This window comes from Ahaetulla prasina, chromosome 17, assembly GCF_028640845.1.
Source record: "Ahaetulla prasina isolate Xishuangbanna chromosome 17, ASM2864084v1, whole genome shotgun sequence".
Classification (NCBI taxonomy): Eukaryota; Metazoa; Chordata; class Lepidosauria; order Squamata; family Colubridae; genus Ahaetulla; species Ahaetulla prasina.
Genome location: NC_080555.1, coordinates 4,636,941 through 4,664,924, shown reverse-complemented (window position 1 = coordinate 4,664,924; position 27,984 = coordinate 4,636,941). Strand labels below are relative to the sequence as shown.

The window sequence follows — 27,984 nt, the reverse complement described above, 5'->3', positions numbered from 1 at the left end:
AACTTGTGACCCCGCCAGCGGCCAGCAGAGCTGGCAGCAGAGTCGGACAGTGAGGAGGTTGGGGAGGAATATGGGTCAGTCCTGGGGGGCTGGGGAAAGCTCGGACGACGGCTCTGCATCAGAGGCAAAGAGGGAGCTAGACAGCAGTGAGGCAAAGGAACAGCTGGAGCCTGTTCCCAGTGTGCGCTTGCGCAGAGCTGCCAGAAGATAAGAGCAACTCAGAAAGCAGGGTCGACTCAGGAGTAAAGCCACACACCTTGGAGGTAATTTGCCCCTCCCATAGGAAACAAAAGAGCAAACGGGGAGTGGGCTTTTCCAGGAAACAATTCCATCACTCTTGAGGGACTGCCAAGTTTTGCCTCGTACTGCGTTCGGAAACTAGTTACCTGGCAGTTTCCCAAGCGAGAGAAGGTCTGTGTTGATAAATATTCCTTTGAAAAACTGTTTGGACAGGCCTTGGCTCACTGCGAATGAAAGGAATTCACAGTCGTGTAAAAATAGGCGAGGTTTTGCTGGGACCAAGACACTGCTTCCTGCCTTTTAAGGGAGCCTAGATCAGAATAGGGACATAGGGACGTGGTGGCTCAGGGGCTAGGATGTTGAGATTGTTGATCGAAAGGTCGGCAGCTCAGCGGTTCGAATCCCTAGTGGTGCCGTGTAACGGGGTGAGTTCCCGTGACTTGTCCCAGCTTCTGCCAACCTAGCAGTTTCGAAAGCACGTAAAAATGCAAGTAGAAAAAATAGGGACCACCTTTGGTGGGAAGGAAACAGCGTTCCGTGCGCCTTTACCATTGAGTCATGCCGGCCACATGACCACGGAGACGTCTTCGGACAGCGCTGGCTCTTCGGCTTTGAAACGGAGATGAGCACCGCCCCCCTAGAGTTGGCAACGACTAGCACGTATGTGCGAGGGGAACCGTTACCTTTAGGTCAGAACACTTAACAGTATACTTGCAAGCGACTTCTTCTTCGCTAGAAGTAGAATTTGCTGAATCAGCTTGGGGCTGCTTTGCAGTATTCCAGGCGACCACTGGAGGGCGCCCACTCAATTCCAAAACCAATACAGTAATGCATTGCACCACCTAGCGGGCCTTGGTAGATTTGCACCCCACCCCATAGTTCTTAAAACCCAAGTAGAAAGTACAACTGGGGTCTTATGAACGCGAACCATAGGGTACTGTCCCTATATTACACATGCCTGAACCTCTGGAGGGCTATTTTGCTCATGTCATCAAGACTAGACGGTTTAGTAAAAACTCTTGACCCAGCTCTGCCTGGGAAATTTATATTTTTGTGTTACGAATTTATTTTTCTTTGTGGTGGTCTTGCAAATGCTCTTTCAATTGTATCAGGATACCAGAGTTCGAAGGGACCTTGGAGGTCTTCTAGTCCAACCCGCTGCTCAAGCAAGAGATTCTATATACCAGGGGTCTCCAACCTTGGCAACTTTAAGCCTGGAGGACTTCAACTCCCAGCATTCCCCAGCCAGCATGAGCTATAAATATGAGCAAGTCGCTGGCTGGGGAATTCTGGGAGTTGAAGTCCACCGCTCTTCAAGGGGTCAAATTTGGACATCTCTGCTATATACTTATTCCAGATAAAATGGTTGTCCAATCGTTTCTTGAAAATCCCCAGTGATGGAAAGGAAGGAAAGGGGAAAAAAATGAATAGCAGAATAACATTAACAAGAATTGGAAGGGACCTTGGAGGTCATCCAGTCCAACCCCCTGCTCAAGCAGGAGGCCCTATACCATTCCAGACAAGTGGCTGCCCTGTCTCTTCTTAAAATCCTCCAGTTTTAATACGAAGAATGTAATATTAAAACAAAAAAATGAACCCTACCTTTGGATTGTAACTTGAGGACTAGCAGCATGACTAGGCCCACATTCGCCCAGCAGGGGGTCGAGTGTGTGGTATGGAACAACTATTATTTTGCACCAGGGTTAAACTGGATAGTTCCAAGTCCCAACCTCACCCTGTGGCCGTCTTGCCACAATTTGAACAACCTACGGTTCCCTCAGCCACAGCTCATCCGTATCGACTTCAACCTGGCTTGATTTAACACAACGTGCCATAAACCATGCAAAAGAGCGACATTTGGGGTGGGGGGTGTCGTTGGCTTCCTATAACACAAATCCACAGCCTCAAATGGTTGTGGTTGTGCGAATGTAGACCCAGGCAGAATGCAGGGAGGGAGATGAGCGAGAGAAGGAGAACAATAAAATAAAAATAACTCCAGCGTAACAAAGAGACCATTTTCTCTTCTTACAAACCATAATCATCTAAATAACCTTTAGGGCTTCCTTCAAAACCAGGACGTTCCATTGTTTTTCCCTAAAACGACCGAATCTTGGTCTACAATAAAGATGAAATTACTTCTGGTTCTCTAGAAAAAAAACATTTTCCCTTCGGTTCTGCCGCCCCCGGAAATTTCTCTGCTTCGTCTCTCCCCATTTATTTTCTGCCCCAAGCTTTCCCTTCTCTGATCTCTGAGGCAACCAAGATAAATAGAAAACTAAAAAGAAAAAGTGTTCGGGGGGGGGGGGGAAGAAGGGACATCTAAAAAGAGTAATAAATGACAATCCCAATATAGTATAACATCCAAAGCCATTCACAGCCCCTCTAACAAGGAGAGGTGGAGAGTGGAATATTTTTTTTCTATTTCCATCTGTGGTTTCCCATCCCAATAGAAGACAAGATCTGCCTATTATCTATCTATCCCTTCTTCCCTCCCTTCCTTCGCTACCTTGTTTATCTTTTCCTTCCCCTTTCCTTCCATCCATCTTTTTCTTTCTCTTTCCTTCCTTCTATCTAGCCATCATTTCCTCCCTTCCCCTCTGCCCCCTCCATCCATCCATCCATCCATCTTTCCCTCCCTCCTCTCTTTCTCCCTCATAATTCCTTCCTTCCCCTCTCTCTGCCTCCCTGCCTTGTTTACTTTATGCTCCATCCATCCATCTTTTCCTCCCTCCTTCATTATTTTTTCTTTCCCTCCCTCCCTCCTCCTTTCCCCTCTCTCTTCCTGCCTGCCTTATTTACTTTAGCATCCATCCATCCGTCCATCCATCCATCCATCTTATCTATTTATCCATCCAGCCATCATCCATCCATCTTTTCCTCCCTTATTCTTCCTTCCTTCCCTCCCTCCCTCCCTCCAGCCCTCCCTCCCTCCTCCTTTCCCTTCTCTCTCTGCCTGCCTGCCTTATTTACTTTATGCTCCATCCATCCTATCTATCTATCTATCTATCTATCTATCTATCTATCTATCTATCTATCTATCTATCTATCTATCTATCTATCTATCTATCTATCTATCTATCTATCTATCTATCTATCTATCTGTATCCCATCCCAATAATCCCTATGAACAGGTTCCTCATACAGCTGGGCCCTTTTTTTTACCTTTCCCCTGTGGAGATATCCTGTATTTACATGGAAATCATTTTCACCCTACCCCACCCTTGATACCCCCTTACCCCCCCTCAGGGACCAAAAGGATCCAAGCGGGAAAACCCAGGCCAAACCAACACACACACACACACACACAAACAAACCTTTGGAGAGATTTTCCTGCCGAAAAGTGAAGATGGTACGAAGTCAGACCCTTCCGGGCTGGAGTGCTGAGATGATCTGGAGAGAGTCACCTGGGCTGGGAGAGAGAGAGTGGGGGGGGGCACTGCAGCAACCCCTGCAGAAAGGTAGACGACCAGAAGGGACTGTTTCCCACCCGCCAATGACTTCCTAAGACATTTGGCACACCTTGGCTAAGATGAAATTGAATCCCTTGGATCGATATACCTTGTAGGATTCCACAAAGCAATTAACGCTGGGACCAAACCATCTCTTTAAAAGGGGGGGAGGGTGGTGGAGGGAGGGCTGATGGTATACCCCCCCCCTCCTCAACCCAGGCAGCCATTGCTTAAAAGCCAGGACTGTGGGAGGGGGCTGGCATAGCCGGGCTCTATTACGGAAGAGGTTGATTGAGGAGGGGGCCACGAAAGGAAGAAGCGGAGTCAAAAGAGAGTGGTTGTGTCACTTTTGTCAAACACCAACACACACACACACACCCTTGTGCAAATATGAACGTCGGGGAGCTGCAGTATTTGTCAGCAATTGCTTTCATTTACAAATCTGACATCAACAGCCTTTTTTTAAAAAGATTGCTCTCAGTTCATTAAGCATCAGGCTTCCAAAACCTGGCTCCTTTTCCTGCATCACCTTGGGAAGGAAGATTGGGTGGACACGCTAGTGTGCATAATCCAGGATTACACAAACTAAACAGCATAATCAGGAAGGAAGGAAGGAAGGAAGGAAGGAAGGAAGGAAGGAAGGAAGGAAGGAAGGAAGGAAGGAAGGAAGGAAAGGGTAGAGAAGGAAGGGAAAAAAGGAGAGAAGAAGGAAGGAAGGGAGAGAAGGAGGAAAGGAGAAAAATGAAGGAAGGAAGGAGAGGAGGAGAAAAAATGAAGAAAGGCAGTGAAGGAGCGAAGAAAGAAGGAAGGGGGATGGAGAAAAAAGGAAGAAATGGAGAATGAAAAGGAAGGAAGGAAAAGAAGGGGAAGGAGGAAGGCAAGAGAAGGAGAGAATAAGAAAAAAGGAATAGGAAGGAAAGAAGAGTGAGAGAAAAGGAAGGAAAGAAAAGAAAAGTAGAAAGAAAAGGAAGGGTATTAACCATTTATACTAAGTTAAATAGAGTTTCACAGCCTATTTATGTATTTTGTTATGGCTCTGGGCTGAGTTTTTTTATATATATAATTCAATAATATAATTATAAATTATATTGAAACAGGTTGATATATGTTCTACTAGCCCGTGAAATGTTTTGAAAAAAAACACACCAAACATCTCAGAAGATAGGTTCCTGTTAACTCAGTGTCTTGGTTCGCATCTTGTTCTAAGATGATGTGATTTATTTAACCATAGTTTGTTCACACAACATCAAATAGAATAGAATAGAATAGAATAGAATAGAATAGAATAGAATAGAATAGAATAGAATAGAATAGAATAGAATAGATTTTTTTATTGGCCAAGTGTGATTGGACACCCAAGAATTTTTTTTTTTTTTGGTGCATATGCTCTCAGTGTACATAAAAGAAAAGATACGTTCATCAATTCTAAGGTACAACACTTAAAGATAGTCATAGAGTACAAATAAGCAATCAGGAAACAATATCAGTATAAATCGTAAGGATACAAGCAACAAAGTTACAGTCATACAGTCATAAGTGGAAGAAGATGGGTGATCGGAACGATGAGAAGATTAATAGTGCAGATTTAGTAAATAGTTTGACAATGTTGAGGGAATTATTTGTTTAGCAGAGTGATGGCATTCGGAAAATGTTCTTGTGTCTAGTTGTTCCGGTGTGCAGTGCTCTATAGCGTCATTTTGAGGGTAGGAGTTGAAACAGTTTATGTCCAGGATGCGAGGGGTCTGTAAATATTTTCACAGCCCTCTTTTTGACTCGTGCAGTATACAGATCCTTCATGGAAGGCAGGTTGATGGCCATTGTTTTTTCATACTTAGCCATAGGGGCACAGCCAATTCTGGCTTATTAATTGAAGGTAAACAAATGGAAAATTTAATGTAAAACGTGTACCAGGTCAAAATTTCTTAAACAGGTCCCCAGAGAATTGCATTCCAAATGGCTATTTCACAATTCCATTAGATATATATTCAGTATTCCTACCAAGATTAGTGACTTGCTACTACATATATTCAGTGAATATATTTATTCCACTGTAAGGCTGTCATCTTAAATATCTTTATACAGTGTGTCCCTCTTGGAAATAAACTGGATTTACCAAAGAGTAAATTAACTTCAAGATTGTGCCAGAAAGTTGGGGAAGTTGTACAAAGAAATAATTTGACTTATAAGTCAATTCTTATAAAAATTAGGCTTAGTCAGGCTCAGCCAATCTCATTGTATACATGTTGTGCATTGACAATAAAGGATTTAAACTGAAATTGAAATTCCATAAAATAATTCTGATTCAGGGCCTGAATCGTAAAGATCAAAAACTCCACTTTTTATGGTAGAGACACCATTTTTCTCAGATCGGTTGCTGGGTATGTCTAATGTTCTATGCTCACATTTATATCGTACAGTTTATCACTTAATCTGCTAAAAAAAGAAAATACTTGAAATTTCACCATACACTGAATTGCAAGCGAACCTTCTTGTAAATAAAGCCAGAGAATTGATTTGAACAGAACTTAAAAGGAATTTCCTTTAGGTATCTGCAACACAAAAGCTAAAATATTCTTTTCCTGAGAAATCTACGCCGGGGCCACGAATCTATGGTTAGGCCCCAACTCGTAAGGAAGCCTAAAATATATTTAATTATGAATCGAAAAGACCCCTGTTTTCACTATTATAAGAAGAAGAATCAAAAAGCAGAGGACTGCCTTTGGTTAAAATAAATCTCTTTTATTTTCCTTTTTTTATACAAGTTTTTATTGATTTTTAATTTCCCCCCCCCCACACAAACACAATTCATGAACGAAGTAGTGACCTTATCTTATACAGTTCAAACTATTCAAATATATTTTTCTTGATTACAATTTTTGCCAAAATATTCCCCCCCCCTAACTTTTTATTCCTTTCCTAATATTTCTTTGCTCGTTTTATTAAATCGCATCTTTTTGCGCCCTTCGTTTTCTAATTCCTCCATTTTTATTCCTATTCATTCCCTTTCATTCCTTTTCTTTCTTTCTTTTCTTTTTTTTTTTTACTATTTCAATTTTTAATTCTTGGAATATTTTTGGGGTTGTCGTTTCTCCATTTCCTTCCATACTGACCATCAATTGTGTTGTAAATGTTGTACCTTGATGAACGTATCTTCTCTTTTTATGTACACTGAGAGCGTCTGCACCAAGACAAATTCCTTGTGTGTCCAATCACACTTGGCCAATAAAAATTCTATTCTATTCTATTCTATTCTATTCACAGCAACCTATTTTTACACGCCTTTCCTTCCCTCCTTTCTTCGTTCCTCCTTTCTTCTCCCCTCCTCTCCTATTCCTTCCCTACTTCCCTTTCCAATCTCTTTTATTTTCCTGAGCGAGCATCCTTCCTTCGCCTTCCAGCATCTTCATTTAGAGGAAAAAGGCACCCCAAGCGGTCCTCCGCTTCGGCCCGTCTCCATGGAAACGGGAGGCAGGCGGCCGCCGCATCCCTCCGACCACGTGACTGGAAGATGCTCGCAGCAGCAGCAGCAGCCTTGCCAAAAAAAAAATTAAAAAAAAAATAAAAAGAGGCTCCTCCTCTCCTCCTCCTTTCCCCCCCTCCCTCCTCGGGGGCGAGGCCAAACCCGGAAGAGGTAGCACCAGACCCACATTTGGGAAAAGTGTGTGGGGGGGGGAGACTTTAAAGGGAGAATCTACAGGCGGAGCCGCAGCAGCAGCAGCATCGCTGGAATTAATTCAGGTGCTCTGAAATTTTATTTTTTTTCTCCTTAATAGAAACTAACAAGCTTTCCCCAGCCCCCCTTGGCTTCTTCTCTGACCCCCAAACAGGGTTTGCAAGCTAAGGAGATGGGACTTTCTTTTTTTTTTAAAAAAAAAGCCCTCTCCCCTTTTTTCCTTCTGCATTCCTTTTTTTTCCCCTCCCCCTTCTGTGCTTCCCATCCTTCCATGCAACATCTCTGATCCTTTCTTTTTTTTTTTTTTTTTGGCAAGACCTCTTATCCTGGTTGCCTCTCTTTAACCGAGATGGGATGGTGGTTTGTGTTTGGAAGGAAGCTTCCCTTCTTCCAAAAAAGCTAAACCAAGATGGGGGAGGGGGAAGAGACAGGACTGTAATGTACTTTAATAATGTAATGTACCTTGATGAACGTATCTTTTCTTTTATGTCCACTGAGAGCGTATGCACCGACAAATTCCTTGTGTGTCCAATCACAGTCGGCCAATAAAAAAATTCTATTTTATTCTACTTTGTCTCCCTGTTTCTAATTCAGAACCCACTTTATCATAAGAGACCCCGTCCAATCCCCCTCTTAAATTTCTTTTTCCCTTGTGTGCAAAAAAATAAAAATAAAAAGAGGCTCCTCCTCTCCTCCTCCTTTCCCCCCCTCCCTCCTCGGGGGCGGGGCCAAACCCGGAAGAGGTAGCACCAGACCCACATTTGGGAAAAGTGTGTGGGGGGGGGAGACTTTAAAGGGAGAATCTACAGGCGGAGCCGCAGCAGCAGCAGCATCGCTGGAATTAATTCAGGTGCTCTGAAATTTTATTTTTTTTCTCCTTAATAGAAACTAACAAGCTTTCCCCAGCCCCCCTTGGCTTCTTCTCTGACCCCCAAACAGGGTTTGCAAGCTAAGGAGATGGGACTTTCTTTTTTTTTTAAAAAAAAAGCCCTCTCCCCTTTTTTCCTTCTGCATTCCTTTTTTTTCCCCTCCCCCTTCTGTGCTTCCCATCCTTCCATGCAACATCTCTGATCCTTTCTTTTTTTTTTTTTTTTTGGCAAGACCTCTTATCCTGGTTGCCTCTCTTTAACCGAGATGGGATGGTGGTTTGTGTTTGGAAGGAAGCTTCCCTTCTTCCAAAAAAGCTAAACCAAGATGGGGGAGGGGGAAGAGACAGGACTGTAATGTACTTTAATAATGTAATGTACCTTGATGAACGTATCTTTTCTTTTATGTCCACTGAGAGCGTATGCACCGACAAATTCCTTGTGTGTCCAATCACAGTCGGCCAATAAAAAAATTCTATTTTATTCTACTTTGTCTCCCTGTTTCTAATTCAGAACCCACTTTATCATAAGAGACCCCGTCCAATCCCCCTCTTAAATTTCTTTTTCCCTTGTGTGCAAAAAAATAAAAATAAAACTCGACTTTGCGGGATTTGTATATTGTTGCACTTAGCTTTGTAAGGGTGCCTTTTGTCTATTGGTTTATTTAATTAAGAATTTAGAATTGTAACTAGAAGCTGAATTTAGAATTTAATTAGAAACTTAGAATTTAACTAGAAGTTGAATCGGGCATTACTGGGAAAGGGGGATTGTAATTTTCTAAAATTTTAAAGGCTGTTAGTTTGCTTGGCCGAGCATGGTGGCAAGTGTAAACAGTATGAGTAAATTTAAAAGTGAATTGTGAGAGATTCTGGTTCACAGTTATCAAACAAAGACAGGCAAACAAACAAACACTCCTGTAAAAATTTTGCTGTGTGTTTAGTAACTTAAAAAGAGCTCGTGTTTCTCTGAATGTTAGTATTGCTTTTGTTTTGAATTGGGATTTAACTTTAAACTCACTATTATGTTATTTATTTATTATTATTATTTTTTAAAAAAATCTTTTATTTTATTGAAAAGACAGTGCCATATCAGGATAACAATGCAAATAAAGCAAAGCCAGAGAGAGCTCAATAGTAAATCTTAACATACATGCTAGTAACTTTAACTGTACTATTTTAACAGTAATCGTACCATACAATCAAAATAAAACTTCAACTAAGTTTCTACTTACATTAGCTTATTTACAAATTCTTCCATATTCTATCCATAGTTTTATACATCTTTGTTGTACTGACATTCGTAAACTTCCCTCTCATTTCTACCTCTTTGTCTCTATCCATTCATAAAATTTATTCCATGTCCTGTAATATTTCGAGTCTTCTTTATCTTTAATTTTTTTTCCTGGTTTTGTAATCTTTAGGATAGATGGGCACCATAACAAATTAATAAATAAAAATTAAAGATATTTATTAATTTTTTATGGCATCCATCTACTCTAAAGATTATAAAACCAGAAATTTTTTTTTAAAACATTACAAAATTAAGATTATACAGGTTAAAATATTATTAAACACTGTACTAAAACTTCAACTAAGACTCCAATTAAGACCACTCCTACTACTGATTGTAACCTTGAGCAATAACTGATTTTAAGTTCCTTTCTGTCCCAAGTTTTGCCGCCTTGCTTGAGGAAAAAAAAAAATTAAAATACTTTATTTTGGTTAGGTGTTAGTACAGCTTTGCCTTCTCGGAATTCTGAATTGGGAGCTTTGCACTGTAATAATTTAACTGTAGCTTTATTTAAAGGCTTTTTATCCCCTCTTTTACAGAAAACATTAAAAAAAACACAAATTAAGTGTTGGCTGTATTGAGAAGTAGGGACCAAATGTGTCACTCAACAGTCTTTGTTTTTATTTATTACGTGTTTGTTTAGAAAATGACAGTTTTCTGCCTCTAGATTAGATGGGCAGCACATATTACTGGTACATTTAATAAACAAAATTAAAACATGGCCGGACAACTCACATTGACTCCAGGTGGCTTATAAAAAATAAAACCCCAATGCAAACCCCAATAAACTTTTCAACAAACCCCAATATTTCAGGGGCTGCCCCAAAGAAGAGGGAGCAAAGCTATTCTCCAAAGCACCTGAGGGCAGGACAAGAAGCAATGGGTGGAAACTAATCAAGGAGAGAAGCAACTTAGAACTAAGAAATTTCCTGACAGTTTAGAAAAATTTAATCAGTGGAACAACTTGCCTCCAGATGTTGTGAATGCTCCCACACCGGAAGTTTTTAAGAAGATGTTGGATAACCTTTTGTCTGAAGTGGTGGAGGGTTTCCTGCCTAAGCAAGGGGTTGGACTAGAAGACCTCCAAGGTCCCTTCCAACTCTTATTATTATATCTTAAACTCAGATTGTTTGAACAGTCAACAATTGGTGGCCGACAATGTAGCTTCTGACACCGTTCTTTGCAAGCTCCATCTGGGTTACCCAGATAGAATTGGCAAAGGAAGTGGGTCAGAGGCCGAAGTTATTTTTTTGGGGGGGAGGGGGTTAATAATCTCATGCATCCCTTTGCTGTCGAACCTCCTTCTCCAAGAAGGGTTAATGCTCTTCGTTCACAGATCCAAAGACTTGCAGGGAAAAGTTGAACCCAAGAAAAGAGAATATTTGCCAAGTGTTTGCAAAATTCGGCGTCTCCAATAACCCTGGATCTATTTTGTCTTTTTTTTTTGTTTCCATTTTAGGAACCTTCCAGACCATGGGGAGCGGAGTCTAAAGAACAGCCTAATTTCTTAAAAGGAGGGGACCCAGGGCTTGGTGCCCCTCTTTCCTCCCCATCCAGGATGTTCTGACCCTACTCTGCCTGTTTTTCTCATGAAGCCAAAACCGCTTTCCGAAAACCGCAATGCACCAGCGTACCAACTTCCATCCGGTCCTTTTCGCCTGCATAAAAAGCTTTTGACTTCCAGAGTGACACGACTACTATGCTTTAATTATTTTTAAATCCACTTTTTCTTGCGTAAGGAATTCTGGTTACATTGGTGTGCTTTTTCTGCGGACGCTCGCTCCTTGGGGCAGGTTGAACCTCCCCCTCTCAAACGTATTGACTTGCCTTCCTTGGATCTTGCATCAACCGCCATCATGTCGGCCAGTCCTGGGCCATTCTTGGTGTGGGTCCAAGAAGTCGCCTCCTTGCTGATGTTGCGAGTGCGTCGCACGGTCCTGCAGACGGCCATTTTGTTCTGCGTGTTATTGCTGCTCCTCTGGGTCTCAATTTTCCTGTACGGCAGCTTCTATTACTCCTACATGCCGACGGTCAGCTACGTCAGCCCCGTGCACTACCAATTCAGGTTAGTTTGGATTTGATGGGGGTTTGTAGCAGACTGGGTTAGTAGGAGATTTATGACAGGTGTTCCTCGACTTACGACCACAATGGGGGCCAAAATTTTCCATTACTAAGCAAGGAACTTGTTAAAGCGAGTCACTTCTGATTTTTGCCATCTTTTTTGGGGGGGCCAGGGTTGTTAAGCGAATCAGTGCAGTTTTTAAGCGAATCACATGGGCGTTAAGCAAATCGGTCTCCCCCCTCCCCCGCTTGACTCTGCTTGGCGGAGGCTGGCTGGGAAGGTCTCAAATAGCGACCTTCTGCCACCATTATAAATCCACCCTAGTTGCAAGTGCCCAAATTTTGATCCCGTGACCGCGGGGACAGTCGTAAGAGCGAGGAATGGACATTGGTCACTTTTTTTCGGTTCCATTGTAATTTTGAACGGCCACTAAATGCATGTTTGTAAGTCAAGAACTACTTGTAATTCTTTGCCCCAAAAATTACATGTCAAAAAAAAACAGCTGTGGAAACTTGAGGGCTGCTCAAGTGTTGTCTGAATCTGATTTCAGAGAACTTTTTGGCTTTTTTCAGGACAGACTGTGGCCGGTCCGGACCTGAACTCTGCTCCTTTCCTGTTGCCAACATTTCGTTCATCAAGGACAGCCGAGATCAGGTGACTGATTTTCAAAGACCAGTTAATGACTGCAGTGTTTTGAAATGAAATGGAATTAGGTTGCAGGAAACAAAAGTTGTACACTAATTTTTGTTCTTCTATGGTTTTTGATTAATTCTGATTCCTCCCTCCCTCCTTCCCTACCACCCACCCACCTTCCTTCCTTCCGTCCTTCCTTTCCTTCCTTCCCTCCCTCCTTCCTTCCCTCCCTCACTTTCATCTTCTTCCTTCCTCCTTTCCTTCCTCTCTTGTTTCCTTCCTTCCTTCCCTCCTTCCTTTCTTTCCTTCTTTCCTCCCTCTCCCTCTTTCCTTCTCTTTCCTTCCTTTGTTCCTCTTTCGCTCCCCTCTTATCTTCTTTCCCTCCCTCCCTCCCTCTCCTTTATCCCTTCTCTCTTTCCTTTCCTCCCTCCCTCCTTCCTTCGCTCTTTCTCTCCTTCTTTCCTTCCTTCTTTCCTTCCTCTTTAGTTTCCTGCATTTCTTCCTTCCCTCCCTTCCTCTCATTTATCCCTCCCCTTTTTCCTTTCCTTTCTCCCTTTCTTTTCCTCCCTCCTTCCTTCCTTCTTTCCCTCCCTCTCTCCTATCTTCCTTCCTTCCCTTCCTCCCTCCCTCCCTCCAACTTTGAAGGCAGGAAAAATTAGGCTGTAAATAATTGGTTTTAATCGTCACAGGCAATTAAAAACAGGATACGGGTGACCAGACAGATGTCTTTAGGCACACGTATGCAAAGCACGGTGTCAGAGCAGGAAAATCATCGGCATTTCAATCCAGAAACTCCCTGAGAGCCGCACGAAATGTTCTGGGATGGTTTATTTTTGAGCCTCTTTGGTGTTGCATCAGAAACAAGGTGAAATTCAGATCGGGCCTGAAATTCTCGGCTCGCGGTTTTATCTCAGCTGCTGCACCCATTGGGTGCAGCCTGGCAATTAAGAATGCAGAGTTGATCACCCCCATGCAATACCTGTTGCATTGACCCACCCACATTTCTGTTGCTAAACACACGGTCCTTAAGCAAACCCAGCTTCCCCCACCGGCTATGCCTGTCACAAGCTGGCTGGGAAGGTCGCAGAAGGTGAATTCGTGGCCCCGGGATGCTAAATACATGCCGGTCGCCAAGCGGCTGAAGTTTCGTCACGTAACGCTGTAACGGGTCCTCCGTGCGAGGATTGGTTGTAAGTACAGGTAGTCCTCAAGTTACGGGCCACAGTTGAGGCCCGAATTTCTGCTGTTAAGTGAGACATTTGCTAAATGAACCTGGCCTCATTTGACGACCCTTTCTGGCCGCGGTTGTTAAGCGAATCACTGCCGCTGATCAGTTAATCGCCCCGTTCTTCAGTGAATCTGGGTTCCCCGTTGGCGTTGCTTGTCAGAAGGTCGTAAAAAGGGGATCACGTGACCCTGGGAACACTGGTCATAAATACGAACCAATTGCCAAGCGTCTTAATTTTGATCGCGGGGAGTGGGGGGGGTGGAACGCTGGAAAGGTCCTAACTGCAAAAAATGATCCTAAGTTGCTTTTTACAGCCCGTTGTACTTTCCCACGATCGATTATAAGTCGAGAATTCCTTACAGTATTCAAGGGCAGCCCCAAGGAGACCGCATTGCAGTAGTCTAACCGGGGAAAGATAACCAGGGGCATGAGGGACCTGTTGTGACCCAGATCCAAGTAGGTAGTAATAAACTTAGTCCGTGGGGGAAAAAAAAAACCTTTATTCGAACAGCTGGCTTATTACTTCATTCCCAGCGTCGTTCAACTCAAAGTAAAACAAATGCCTCCCAACACAAATTCCTCAGTTATCTCACAAACCTTGGTCCAATTAGGCAAACTGCCAAAGGCTCTTCCTGGCAAACATCCAAAAGCCACAAAAACAAAGATGTAGACGAAGCAGAAGACGGAGCAGAAGATGCAGCTACAACGTTGTTTTCCGGCAAAGCTCAAACACCGTTGCTGGTCTTTTAAGCCTTATGGGAGGGGCCAATCATCTCTTGGCCCTATTCCCGAGTCGTCCTCTCTCCTTGAGCTGCTCTTGCCTTCTGGCAGCTCTTCTCATGCGTGCATTAGAAACAGGCTCCTCCAGTTCCTCTTCCTCACTACTATCAGGCTCTGGAGGCTCTGGAGTCCGCACCTCACTTCCCGATGGCCCTGGCCTCACCTCAGCCTCCGACTCCGTTCCGTAGGGTGCTGGCGGACCACAATAGGACCTACAACAAAGGAAAAATCATTTCTTTTCTTTCCACCAGGTTCTCATGTACGGCCAACCTTACCGAATGTCCCTGGAGTTGGAATTACCCGAATCGCCGGTCAACCAGAACCTGGGCATGTTCATGGTGGTGATTTCTTGCTATACCAAAGGCGGCCGCATCATTTCTTCCTCCGCTCGGGCTGTAAGTCTGGAAGTTTAATAAGGATTGAGCGATTCTCAGGGGGATTAGATGGTGATTTATTCTGACGGACAGGATCCGGCTTTCCCCCCCCTTTTTTTAATCTCTCGCCCGACGGGTGGAGCGGTTCAATAAATCATCCCTTGGTTCGTTTGGCGGAACCTCTTTTGAAGTCTCGCAAAGGGGAAACTAGAACAAAACTTCTGCCAAATAGTTGTGGAGGAAACCAATCCTGCAAACAAAAAAAATTGGAACCCTTTCGCGATCTCCGCTGACGTTCAGATGGCAGCCCTGTTATTCTGCCATCTGGATTTGTTTAATTTCGTATTATTTATTGTATCCCGTATTTATTATCTGTACAAATAACTCGAGGTGGTAAATCTATCGAGCACTTCCTCCTCCTCCTCCTATTTTTTTCAGAACAACAGCCCTGTGAGGTGGGTTGGGCTGAGTAAAGCCCAAAGTCTGGCTTTTGTGCCTAAGGCGGGACTAGAACTCACCGTCTCCTGGTGATTGGCCCAAAGTCTCCCAACAGGCTCATGCGTAAGGTGGGACTAGAACGCACAGTCTCCTTGGTGATTGGCCCAAAGTCACCCAGTTGACATTCATACCTAAGGCGGGACTAGAACTCACAGTCTCCTTGGTGATTGGCCCAAAGTCACCCAGTTGACTTTCATACCTAAGGCGGGACTAGAACTCACAGTCTGCTTGGTGATTGGCCCAAAATCACCCAGTTGACTTTCATGCCTAAGGCGGGACTAGAACTCACAGTCTCCTTGGTGATTGGCCCAAAGTCACCCAGTTGACTTTCATGCCTAAGGCGGGACTAGAACTCACAGTCTCCTTGGTGATTGGCGCAAAGTCACCATTCTGGCTTTCATGCCTAAGGCGGACCTAGAACTCACGGACTCCTGGTGATTGGTCCATTCCAAAGTTACCCAACCGGCTTTTATGCCTAAGGCGAAACTAGAACTCACCATCTCCTGGTAACTGGACCAAAGTCTTCCCAACTGGCCTTCAAGGCTAAAGCTGGACTAGAATTCACTGTCTCCAGATTTCTAACCTAGTGCCTTAACCACTAGACACAACTAGCTCTGATGCCTCCGTTTTCTGCCTGAACAAAAGGGAAATAGCCCGTAAACGTGATTTATATTTCAGCTAGTCCTACATAAGTGTCACATCTTGCAATAAATCACATTTTATTGACTTACGATAAACTCAATGAACTGGGTTTGCGGAGTGAGAATGGAGATTTGAGCGACTCTCTGACCTCTGTGGGTTAGGGTGGTTTTGTCTGGGACAGTGAGAAGGGGTCAAATATTTCCAATTCAGAAATGATAGCAAAACATCAGAGGGTCACTTAATGACCACAGATCCAATGAATAACCACAGTGGGTTCTCTTAATGCCCGCCACAAAAGAGGTCACAAAACTCATACAACCATCATGAATTACAACCAGAACGGGCAGGCTCCATGATGGTCATAACTCAGGGTCTAACTTTACCTGTGCTAGAAATCTACCAAACAGGTTTTCTCAGAGAAAGCATTTATAAACCAAAATAAGACATTTATCATTCCATTCATCCTTAAAATATCCCACCTGAATTACTGTAGGGTCAGTCATTCAGGTGGGATATTTTTGATGATGAACACACAGAAAATATTCGAGGTATCCAAAAAATGTACGGGACAAATATCCAGGAAACGAAGCAGTTTTTTTTAAACACAAACACATTTGAACGTTGACTGCGATCTTACAACATTTTGTTATCAGAGAAGGTGTTGAGGATTCCATGGCGCTCTCTCCGAGCTTGGTGGCTTTCGTACAGGCGTTTCATGACCCAGCTAGGTAACATTATCAGTGCTAGAACGGAATTGGCTTTGCTCTCCGTTTATATACAAGTGGATTGGATAGAAGAGAATCCTTGTAGCTCAGGGTTGAATGGTGGGGTCCTTAGTGCTCTCTTAGCTGGGTGGTTTTCTTGCAGACGTCTCATGACCCGACTAGGTAACATCATCAGTGCTGGAAGGGAGTGGGGTTTGTTCTCTATACCATTCAAAAGTGACAATTAGAAACACATTTGGAATTTTCAGACTGTACCAATAGAAGAGAATATTTGTAGCTCACGTTTGAACTGTGGGGGCCTTTGAGGGCTCTCTGAGCTTGGTTGTTTTCTTGCAGACGTTTCTTGACCCAACTAGGTAACATCATCCGTGCTTGAAGGGAAAGGGGTTTGCTGAAAAGAGGAGGAGGAGGAACTGTGAGGTGCTTGGTGCTTTTTTGCAGGCATTTCCTAACCCAACTAGGTAACAACATCAGTGCTAGAAGGGAGTGGGGCTTGTGGAAGGGAGGAGGTAGAGGAGGACTGTGGGGTCCGTGTTATTCTCTGAATTTGGTGGTTTTCTTGCAGACGTTTCATGACCCAACTAGGTACTATCATCAGCGCTAGAAGGGAAAGGGGTTTGCAGGGCTAGGGGAGGAGGAGCTGTGAGTTCTCTGTGCTTGGTGCTTTTTTTTTTGCAAACGTTTCATGACCCAACTAGGTAACTTCATCAGTGCTAGAAGGGGGTTGGGTTTGCAGAGTGGAGGAGAAAGAGAATGGGAAAAGGAGGAGGAGGAGGAAGAGGAGGAGGAGGAGGAGAAGAACTGTGAGGTCTTTGGTGCTCTCTGAGCTTGGTGCTTTTTTGCAGACGTTTTATAGAATAGAATAGAATAGAATTTTATTGGCCAAGTGTGATTGGACACACAAGGAATTTGTCTTGGTGCATATGCTCTCAGTGTACATAAAAGACAAGATACGTTCATCAAGGTACAACATTTACAACACAATTGATGATCAATATATCAATATAAATCATAAGGATTGCCAGCAACAAGTTATAGTCATACAGTCATAAGTGGAAAGAGATTGGTGATGGGAACTATGAAACGATTAATAGTAGTGCAGATTCAGTAAATAGTCTGACAGTGTTGAGGGAATTATTTGTTTAGCAGAGTGATGGCCTTCGGGAAAAAACTGTCCTTGTGTCTAGTTGTTCTGGTGTGCAGTGCTCTATAGCGTCGTTATGACCCAACTAGGTAACATCATCAGTGCTCGCTACAAACACACTCTTCTATTGGAATCAGGAAAAAACAACAACAGTATCTCTGTAATTCTTGGATTGTTGACCTCTGATTGGTGAATTTCCTTCCTGCTTATAGGCCATGTTGCACTATCGGTCGGGATTATTACAGATGCTCGACACCTTCGCATTCGCCGGCCTCTTCCTCGCTGGGTTTACAGAACAGAAACAAACGGTGGACGTTGAGCTCTATTCCGATTACAAAGAAGATTCGGTGAGCTCCTCTTTGTACCCCCCCTAAGAAGCCTTGGATGCAGATCCTGCGAAATTCCCCTGTTCTAAATTAAAAAAAACAGACTATGGTTAGTCCTCGAGTTTACAACCAGAAATGGGACCGGGATTTCCATGGCTAACTAACCGAGGCAGTTGCTGAGGGAGTCCCGCCTGATTATACGACCCCCCTTTTTTTTTTTTTTTGGCCCTCTGGTTATTAAGCAAATCAACAAAGCCGTTAAATGAAACCTGCGGTCGTTAAGCAAATCCGGCTTTCCCTCCTTCCCGACATGGACTTTGGTTGTCGGAAGCATCCTGGGAAGGTCGGAGATGGCGAACACGTGACCCCCGAGAGACTGCAACCATTGCCCGAATATTGATCGCGGAGATGCCGCCAACGGTCGTAAGTGCGAGAACTGGTTCAAAGTCACCTTTTTCCCGCGTTCGTTGTAACTTCGCTGACCGTTCGTTTGTGAGTTGAGGACTTACCTGCATCTTTTAATGATGTTATAAGCCACCTTCATTGTACAGGCAGTCCTTGACTTATGACCGTTTGTTTAGCGACCGAAGTTACAACGGCACTGAAAAAGAAGACCTGTGACCGTTTTTCACATTTACGACCGTTGCAGCATCCCCCCCCCATGGTCACGTGCTTGGCAACTGGTTCATATTTATGACGGTCTCAGCGTCCCGGGGCTCACGCGATCCCCTTTTACGACCACCTGACCAGCAAAGTCAACCGGGAACCCGGATTCGCTTAACGACCGTGTTACTAACTGAAACGACTGCAATGCTTCGCTTAACCACGGTGGCACGGAAGGTCGTAAAACGGGGCCAAAAGTCACTTAACCGATGTCTCAACTTAGCAACGTAAAACTTGGGGGGGCCCCTTCGTGTGGTTGTACGTTGAGGACTAGCTGCACGATCAAAGAAGGCTCAGGTTTATTTTACCCGCTCTACGCTCCTGTAAAGGTAAAAATAAGCAGCTGAGCAGAGATTTGATCTCGGGTCTCCGTGAGATTAAAGTCAACTCGTTCATTTGGAGCTGTCCCGACATGTTGGATTTTTGATTTGCCAATTTGGCCAGAGGGAGTTGAAATCCGGCACTTCTGGAAGTGTGTGTCACGTTGGGGCAGTCTGGATTAGTTGTGTTGCAATGCTCTAACGCAATGTTTCATAACCAAGGCAACCTTAGGACATGTGCACTTCAACTCCCAGAATTTTCTAGTCCGCCCCTCTTAAAGCTGGCTGGAGAATTCTGGGAGTTGAAGTCCACTCATCTTAAAGCATGCTAACTGGGGAATTCTGGGAGTTGAAGTCTACTCATCTTAAAGCATGACATCTAGGGGATTCTGGGAGTCGAAGTCCACCCATCTTCAAACAGGTTGGCTGGGGAATTCTGGGAGTTAAAGTCCATCCCTCTTAAAGCATGCTGACCTGGGAATTCTGGGAGTCTAAGTCCACCCATCTTCAACCAGGCTAGCTGGGGAATTCTGGGAGTCCAAGTCCACCCAGCTTCAAGCATGCTGACTGGGGAATTCTGGGAGTTGAAGTCCACCCATCTTCAAGCATGACAGCTAGAGAATTCTGGGAGTCGAAGTCCATTTACTTAAAGTTGCTGAGATTCAGAAACAGGGCTGTGATGTTATTTTATTTTATTTTATTTTATTTACAAATTTTTACTGCTTGATCCTTGAATTTCCACTAGAGGGGACTAAGATCCCTGTGAATCCGGGCCCTGCTTAGACAATAAGAGTGGCAAGAAAGCCCGTAAAATAACGGCAAAACTCACTTAAAACAACAGAAATTTTGGCCTCAACTGGTCATAAATCAAGGGCTATCTGCTGAGTGTTTGAGCATGGAATTGTTTTCTCCTAATTCGTAGCCCCTGCAATTGTTAAATAATCTGAGACCGTAGTATAACAAGCAGGAAAAGCACAGCCTTGTCTCTGTTTAATTTAATTTTTTCCTTTTTTCCTTATAGTATATTCCCACCATTGGGGCAGTGATTGAAATCCAAACGACTAGAATCCAGATTTATGGGGCTCACCTGAGAATTCATGCGCATTTCACCGGTTTGCGGTAAGAGAGACTCAACATTGAATGTTTGAGAAGGGAGAAAATTCTTATTTATTGTTTCCTATGTAAAGCAATAAAACGGAGGGAAGACTTTCCGGTTTGAATCAGAAACAGAGGAGAACTGCCAGGCAAATGCGACCGAATTTAAGGAGATTTTAAAAAAAACACACTTTCTAAGAGTCACAAACACGGGTGTTGCAATAACTGTGAATTGCTCAAATCTCATCTGTTGAGTCAACTCGGAATATCCGCCCTGCTTAATTTCTAGATTTCCAGACCGATTCTTCCCTGCTTAAGATTTGAAAGAGACTTGAAAAGCTGGTTCTTCTCTTTTGAGTTTTTTGGGAGTGGGATGGACAGCTAAAATAGACCAGAGGCGTGGATAAATACCGTATTTTTCGGACAATAAGACGCAGTGGAGTGTAAGGCGCACCAAGATTTGGAAGAGGAAAACAAGGGGGAAAAAAGTTTTTGCCCCTAGGAACACTCTGCAGGCCTCCCAAGCCCCCCACGTGTCCTGGTTTTGCCCTCCCCAGCCCCCAGGAACACTCTGCAGGCCTCCCAAACCCTCTGCACGTGCCGTTTTTGTGAAAAATGGGCCCGTTTTTCACAAAAATGGGACACGCAGGGTGGGGTTTCGGGAGGCCAAAAATGGCTGTATCCGGTGTATAAGATGCACCGACATTTCCACCCTCTTTTAGGGGAGGGAAATGTGTCTTATATTCCAAAAAGTACGGCAATTTGTATAGACCAGTGGTAGTCAACCTGGTCCCTACTGCCCGCTAGTGGGCGTTGTAGCTTTCATGGTGGGCGGTAGGGGTTTTGTCCAATACTGAAGCACTTTCCTTTTTTTAAATTTAATTGACTTTTTAAAAGATTTTCATAGCATTATTTAAAAACATTTTTCATTAGGTTTTCATAAAATTCCCCGTGGCAATTTAAATTTCTGAAAATATACTATTTGTATCACCCGTGCATAAGTTTAGTTCATGTTACATAAGTGAAACTAAATGGCGCTATAGTGCGACCACAAACAAGAGAGCCGCATCCTAGAATATCTCGCGCATCTCCCCCCACACCACCCAGCTGTAACAGACAAGCAGAGCTGGTAGGCGGCGCCCCCCGCAAACCCAATCCATGATGCGCGAGAGGCATACGCAGACGATGATACACGGCGCATTACTGTGGAACCGGTGGGCGGTTAGAAAATTTTACTACTAACAGAGATACAAAAGTGGGCGGGAGGTATAAAAAGGTTGACTACCCCTGGTATAGAAAATCCTTGATTTACAACCATTTTTCTGAATTTACGATAACGCAGAGAGAAGGCAAGTCCAAGAGAGAACCTTATAGCATTCAACAAAAACAAAATTCGACGACCAATGGAATGGAAGGATCGAAATATACCGAGATACATGACAGTGAAATCTTAACCCGACGTTTTTCTTGTCTTTCGGCCCCACAGGTATCTCCTGTACAATTTCCCTGTGACTTCGGCCATTTTGGGAGTAGCCAGCAATTTCATGTTCCTCAGCGTCATCGTCCTTTTCAGCTACCTGCAGTGGATCTGGGGCAGTTTGTGGCCTAAAGAAACGCTCTCTGTGCAGGTGTGTGTTTTGGGATGGGGGTTTCTTTGCCTACTGCGACAGACACACAAACACAGGCACCGCACAACTTTTTAGCTGGGAACGAGTTTGCACATTTTACTGGCTCCGGGTTCTATGTGTTGTGGCCCGCCAGTGGATCTGGCAGCAGATTCGGACAGTGAGGAGGTTGGGGAGGAATGTGGACCAGTCCTGGAGTCTGGGGAAGGCTCTGATGAGGGCTCTGCGTCAGAGGCAGAGAGGGGGCCAGGGCCGTCTGACAGTTATCAGCTGCCTTCGGAGTCGGACATCAGTGAGGCAGAAGAACAGCTGGAGCCTGTTCCCAGTGTGTGCATGGGCAGAGTTGCCAGACGAAGGGAACGGCTGAAGAACAAGGGTCGACTCAGGAGTAAGGCCACAGGTGGACGATGAATGGCCCCTTCCAGAGGGAATAAAAGAGGAGCGAAAGGGGAGGGGAGTTTGCAGGAGACAATTAGTTCGCTTAATTGGTTCGTGACTCCTTGCCAAGTTTTGAAGATATCGGGCTTGACAGCCCCCCAAGCCAGATAAGGTCTGCGACTGTAAATTCTCCCATGAAAGACTTTGCCAGATGTGAACGAGAGGAATTCACCGTAACTTAATCAAAAGGGGTTTTTGTCAGGACAAGGAGTCTGCTTCATGCTCTTGGGAATGCCTGGGTCAGAACACGATGCTCTGTGCGCGATAAAGAATCATTTATTTGCCGTGAGAGAGGCAGCAAATAAATGATCTAAAAACACAAGGCTAAAGCATACGAAGAACAGTTGCAGGAATTGGGTATTTCTAGTCTAGTGAAAAGAAGGACTTGGGGGGACACAATATCGGTCTTCCAATATTTGAGGGGTTGCCACAAAGAAGAGGGATGTGTGTCTTATCCTATTTTCCAAAGCACCTGAAGGCAGGACAAGAAGCAACGGATGGAAACTAACCAAGGAGAGAAGCAACTTGGAATTAAGGAGAAACTTCCTAACAGTGAGAACATTTATTCAGCGGAGCGGCTTCCCTCCAGAAGTTGTTGGTGCCCCAGGTTTTTAAGAAGAGATTGGACAATCATTTGTCTGGAATGGTAGGGTCTCCTGCTTGAGCAGGGGGTTGAAGCTTCTGCAAGACCTTCCAACGCTGTTATTCTGTTAAAATAAATTTGAGAATAATAATAATTGATAATGTCAGCTGTTCCAGATAAAGCTGCCTTATGGAATTTGACTGACGGGCATTGACAAAATCCCCATCAGTCAGTTTCGGAAGGGAGCAGCTGACATCCCGTAACGAGACACCATCAAACATCTATATCTGCCTATCACAAAGTCCTTGGGAAGGAGTCAAGAAGCCAAATCCCATCTAAATATCTGTCTGACTTTGCAACGAACCACAATAATAATTGAACAACATCGGCATTGACAAAATCCCCATCGGTCAATTGCAAAAGGCAGCCTCCCTTACCGTCGTTACGTCGAGGGCTACCTGAACTAGGCACAAAAAGACCCTTCACAAACTCAACAAATACAGAACTATCATTGCTGGACTGAGTCCCAATGAAATAATCGGTTGCTTTCTTATTCTTTTTTTCGTTTCCAAACAGATCCCGGGGCGGGACAAATCCGGACCAGTGCAAACCTTGGATGATTCACGTCGACAAGTTGTGTTTCCTAAAGAAGGTGAGGTCGGTTGTGATCGGACTCACCACTCTCAGTTCAATCACAGAAGAAAGAAGATGCAAAAACTGTGCGCGTTTGGGACACTCTGATTGTCGTAAAAGACGCGATTTTGCCCGGTGACCGAATCACCGTCTTGCGACCACAGAGGCGCCCTGGGGGATCATAAGCAAAACGACCGTTCATAATTAGCTTTTTTTAATTTTTTGCCGTGACGTTGAACAGTCACTGAATGAATGGTCCTAAGTCGAAGACTACCTGTAATCAATTTCTCCCCACCCCGTTTTCCCCCCCCCCCAGGAGGCGACGTAGAAGAAGACACTTCTCTCCTGCAGCCAGAAGACGTCGGAGTTGCCGAAGGAGAAAAATTGTCCAAAGCTGGTGTGTTAATTTTGAATTCTCTTTCTTTATCGGACAAGACTTAAAATTCATCTCGAGTAACGATCAAGTGGCTTGCCGGGATCAGTCCGAACATGAGTGGCCTAGAGGTGGTGCTCTCGCCTCACAATCAGGAGGCTGTGAGTTCGATCCTAGGTAGAGGCAGATATTTCTCTCTCTGGGTACGATGAAAAAAATATATCTGCTGAACAAAACTCTGCATTGGTGACAGGAAGGGCATCCGGCCAGTAAAAACTCAGCTCCATTCAGTTTGGAAGGGATTATGGGGTCATTTAAAGATGATGATGAGTGATTCCCTTCACTGAGTGGTGCGTAGCCTAGAGGTAGTGCTCTTCCCTCACGATCAGGAAGCTGTGGGTTCGATCCTAGGTAGAGGCAGATATTTCTCTCTCTGGGCACACCGAGAATATATCTGCTGAGCAAAACTCCGCATTGGCAACAAGAAGGGCATCCGGCCAGTAAAACACTCAACTTCATTCAGTTGCCCAGACTCCACCTTGCAAGGGATTATGGCGTCATTAAAAGGAGGCGATGATCAGTCCGAACATCCAAACAATCTTACGGTCGGGTTTCCTGGCTCTTTGATCTTCCGGCCTTTTTTACAGTTAGCCCTCGATTTACAGCCGTTCACTTAGTGACCGTTCAAAGTTACGACGGCATTGAAAAAAGTGACTTAGAAGCGTTTTTCACAATGACAACCATGGCAGAGCCATCCCCATGGTCACATGATCAAAATTCAGCTGCTTGGCAATGGGTTCATATTTACGACGGTCGCAATGTCACGTGATCCCCCTTTTGTGACCTTCTGACCAGCAAAGTCAATGGGGCCAGCCGGATTCACTTAACAACCGTGCTAGTAACTTAAAAACTGCAATGATTCACTTCACAACTATGGCAATAAAGGTCATAAAATGGAGCAAAATTCACCATAAAAATTGTCTCCCTTAGCAAGAGACATATTGGGTTCAATTGCGGTCGTAATTCAAGGACTACCTGTAGAACAAGTGCTTTTTCTTACATTAGTCTTTTGTTTTAATGTACGGAGAGTCCTCGACTTATGACCACAATTGAGCCCAAAATTTATGCTGTTAAGTGAGAAATTTGTTAAGTGACATTTTACGACCATTCTTGTCACAGTTGTTAAGTGAATCACTGCAGTTGCTAAGTTGGTCAGACGGTCGTTAAGTGAATCTGGCTTCCCCACTGGCTTGGCTTGTCAGAAGGTCGCAAAAGGGGATCACGTGACCCCAGGGCACTGTGGCCGTCATAAATCTGAGACAGTTGCCAATCACGTTGACCATAGGGATGCTGCACCCGTCGTAAGTGTGGAAAATGGTCCCAAGTCCTTAATTTCAGTGCCGTTGTAACTTTGAACGGGCGCTAAACGAACCGTTGTAAGTCGAGGACTTACCTGTATGGAATCGTACACTTAGAATCGCTTTCATTTTGCTCGATTTTACTCCCTTCGGTCATCTGCAGAGTCTACGACGGAGGTGAAGAAAAGCAGTCTCGAAAAATCCGATTTTGGAACGGAATCCAGCCTGGCCGGCAGCTCAAACGAAGGTAACTCGGATTTTTATTTTGCAATACCTTGCGCTTCCTTTTTTTCTACAAGTAGTCCTCGAATTACAACCAATTCCTTTAAGCGACCGTTCGCAGTCACAATGTGGGAAAAAAGGGAGTTGCTACTAGCCTTCGCTCCTGTGACAAGTTTTAAGCGACTCCTGGCCTGATTTTACAAGCTTTTTTCGGCACGGCGGTTAAGGAAATCGCTGCAGTCGTTAAGCGAATCGTGCGGTCACTAAGCGAATCCTCCTTCCTCCTGTTGATTCCGCTTGTCGGAAACCAGTTGGGAAGGTCGCGTAAGACGATTCCCCTGATCCAGGGATCATACAGTCGTCGTCGTAGTTACACGCTGGTTGACAAACATCCAAATTTTGATTAGGTGTCCGTGGGATGGTCGTAAGTACGAGGGCCAGTCACAAGTTCCTTTTTTCAGCGCTGTTGTAATAACTTAGAGTGGTCGCTAAGTCAGTGTTTGTAATTCGAGGATTGTCTTTGTATCTTTCAAAGTCTTCCCCACTCCAAAGTTACCAATCCTTTGAGATTCTTTCGGTCCCCATATGGCCAGAGGTGGGCTTGGCGTACCGTTACCACCGGTTCGCCGAGCACCAGAAATGTGACCACGCGCCATCCGTGCCTGCGTGCGGAGTCACAAAACACAGCAATTCGCTCACGCACACCGTCCACACATAACATGCAAGCGTCAAAAACACAGGGATACAGGACGGGATTGTGCCCGGCTACTACCGGTTCCCCCAAACCGGACCGAACCATCTGAATACCAATTCTGCATACCGCGTGCCAGGAAACCCCGTTACTTACATAATTTGGGGTCTTCGTGTCAACGCCAATCATATGTCGTCGTCCCCCCATCCTCCTTGAGATCCTAAAAAAATTTTTTTTGGGGGGGGTGGTCCTCTTTCGACAGATGCCGAATATGACGCTTCGGATGAGAAACCCCTACTTACCGAGGTCAACCTTCCTGCCCCTTCCTCGGAGGGGAACGGCTCGGATCTGCTGCCCCCCTTATCCCGGACGCTGACACTCGGCTCGGAAGTCCGCCAGAGAAGTAGCTGCTCCAGTTCCTGATCGGGCATGGGTTCGAGTCCTGCCAGGAGGCTCCACGTTACGCTCCCGGTAGCCCACCCACAGGCCTTGCTCTCCCAAGGGCTCGTATTTTTACTCCTTGCTTATGTTTACATTCCAATCCCTTCTCCTCACACAGGAAACACTGTAAGTTAAATAAAAGTTGAACGGCGAGTCGCTCACCAGCGTTGTCGCGTGATCGAAAACCTCCCTTTCTCCGAAGAATGGGAATTAAGAGTGAGCTTGCGTTTGAGGTGTTCAGGAGTCCTCCACTTAACGACAGTAATCCTTGAGTTATGTCGGACCTACCTGGAAGCTACCCGTGATCCAGATTTGAAGTTCTCATGGTGTCCCCCCCCCCTCCAGTCACAGGACTGAACTTCCAATCTTCGACAACTGGACCGTATGCGCAGCCATATTTAATACTCCTTCCTCCTCCTATTTTCTTCACACAACAACCTTGTGAGGTGGGTTGGGCTGAGAGAGGAGGCCTGGCTTAAAAACACCCAGTCGGCTCTTGTGCCTAAGGCGGGACTAGAACTCACCGGCTCCTGGTGATTGTCCTAAAGTCGCTCAGCTGGTTTTGCGTCTAGGTCAAAACTAGAACTCCCTGTCTCCTGGTGATTGGCCCAAAGTCACCCAGTGGGCTTCCATGCCTAAGACCGAAGTAGAACTCACCTCTCCTAGTGATTGGTCCAAAGTCACCCAGTGGGCTTCCATGCCTAAGGCCGAACTAGAACTCGCCTTTCCTAGTGATTGGTCCAAAGTCACCCAGTGGGCTTCCATGCCTAAGGCCGAACTAGAACTCGCCTCTCCTAGTGATTGGTCCAAAGTCACCCAGCCAGCTTTCATGCCTAAGCAGGATTAGAACTCACCGTCTCTTGATGATCAGCCCGAAGTTGCTCAGCCTATTTTTATACCTTAAGTCAAAACTAGAACTCCCTGTCTCCTGGTGATTGGCCCAAAGTCACCCATCGGGCTTTCATATCTTAAGACAGGACTAGAACTCACCATCTCCTGGTTCTTTGCTCGAGGCTTAACCACTAGGCCAAACTGCCTTCAAATCTCACTTGCTAAGACCTCATGACCAAAATGTGCAACTATCCAGGATTTGGGTTTGGGGGCCGTACACACGCTGCCCTAAATTGTGGCTTTGTATTGTGTGAATTTAATCCCAGGCAAGCTGCAAGGAATGTTTGCATCTCTGGCAATTTTTCCCCTCCTTTTTACGGGAGTTTATTTTACACAACCTTGGAGCCCCAAAGGAAGGAAACGACAACAATATATTTACTTTTTCAGGGAGCAAATGCAAGCTGGTATTTTCAGCCAAGTAAATTCTGATGCCCCCCCAAACACACGTTTTCCCCCCTCCTCATCTCTGGAATGCGATTGATTGCTTCTCTGACTAATTTGCAAACAAAAAGGCCACAAAACTTTGTGTTTGCAGAAAGCAAACAGAAACTGCCCCACACCGCTTCTCCACAGAAAGAAAGAAAAAAAACCCTTCGTAAGAAACCTCAGCTGCCTTGCTTGGGCCCTCCTGAAATGCCGGCGATTTTAAAACGTTCCGATGGAAAAAGTTCCTAGTCCTCAATGCCAAGAGGTCAACTTGGGAGAGAGAAAGGGATGTTTT

General features: G+C 44.7%; 1 protein-coding gene across 2 annotated transcripts; it reads left to right on the top strand.

Moving 5' to 3' along the window:
- Window positions 1-106: 106 nt before the first annotated feature.
- Window positions 107-27,984, top strand: BSCL2 (BSCL2 lipid droplet biogenesis associated, seipin). Of its 2 annotated transcripts, none has more exons than XM_058160781.1 (11): window positions 107-263; window positions 10,978-11,583; window positions 12,153-12,234; window positions 14,473-14,616; window positions 17,817-17,951; window positions 19,935-20,032; window positions 21,495-21,636; window positions 23,231-23,306; window positions 23,604-23,684; window positions 25,182-25,265; window positions 26,194-27,984. In XM_058160781.1, exons 2-11 carry the CDS (start codon window positions 11,375-11,377, stop codon window positions 26,352-26,354), a joined length of 1,212 nt encoding a protein of 403 aa, XP_058016764.1. In that variant the 5' UTR covers window positions 107-263; window positions 10,978-11,374; the 3' UTR covers window positions 26,355-27,984. The 2 variants fall into 2 exon arrangements, with proteins under 2 accessions (XP_058016764.1, XP_058016765.1); XM_058160782.1 differs by lacking the exon at window positions 107-263 and adding an exon at window positions 8,091-8,212.

Bases quoted from the DNA above. Each gene is read 5' to 3' on its own strand.
- BSCL2 (XM_058160781.1), top strand. From the start codon at position 11,375: ATGTCGGCCAGTCCTGGGCCATTCTTGGTGTGGGTCCAAGAAGTCGCC. The intron at 12,235-14,472 runs GTGACTGATTTT...TCTTTCCACCAG, and splicing joins TCAAGGACAGCCGAGATCAG to GTTCTCATGTACGGCCAACC. The intron at 20,033-21,494 runs GTAAGAGAGACT...TCGGCCCCACAG, and splicing joins GCGCATTTCACCGGTTTGCG to GTATCTCCTGTACAATTTCC.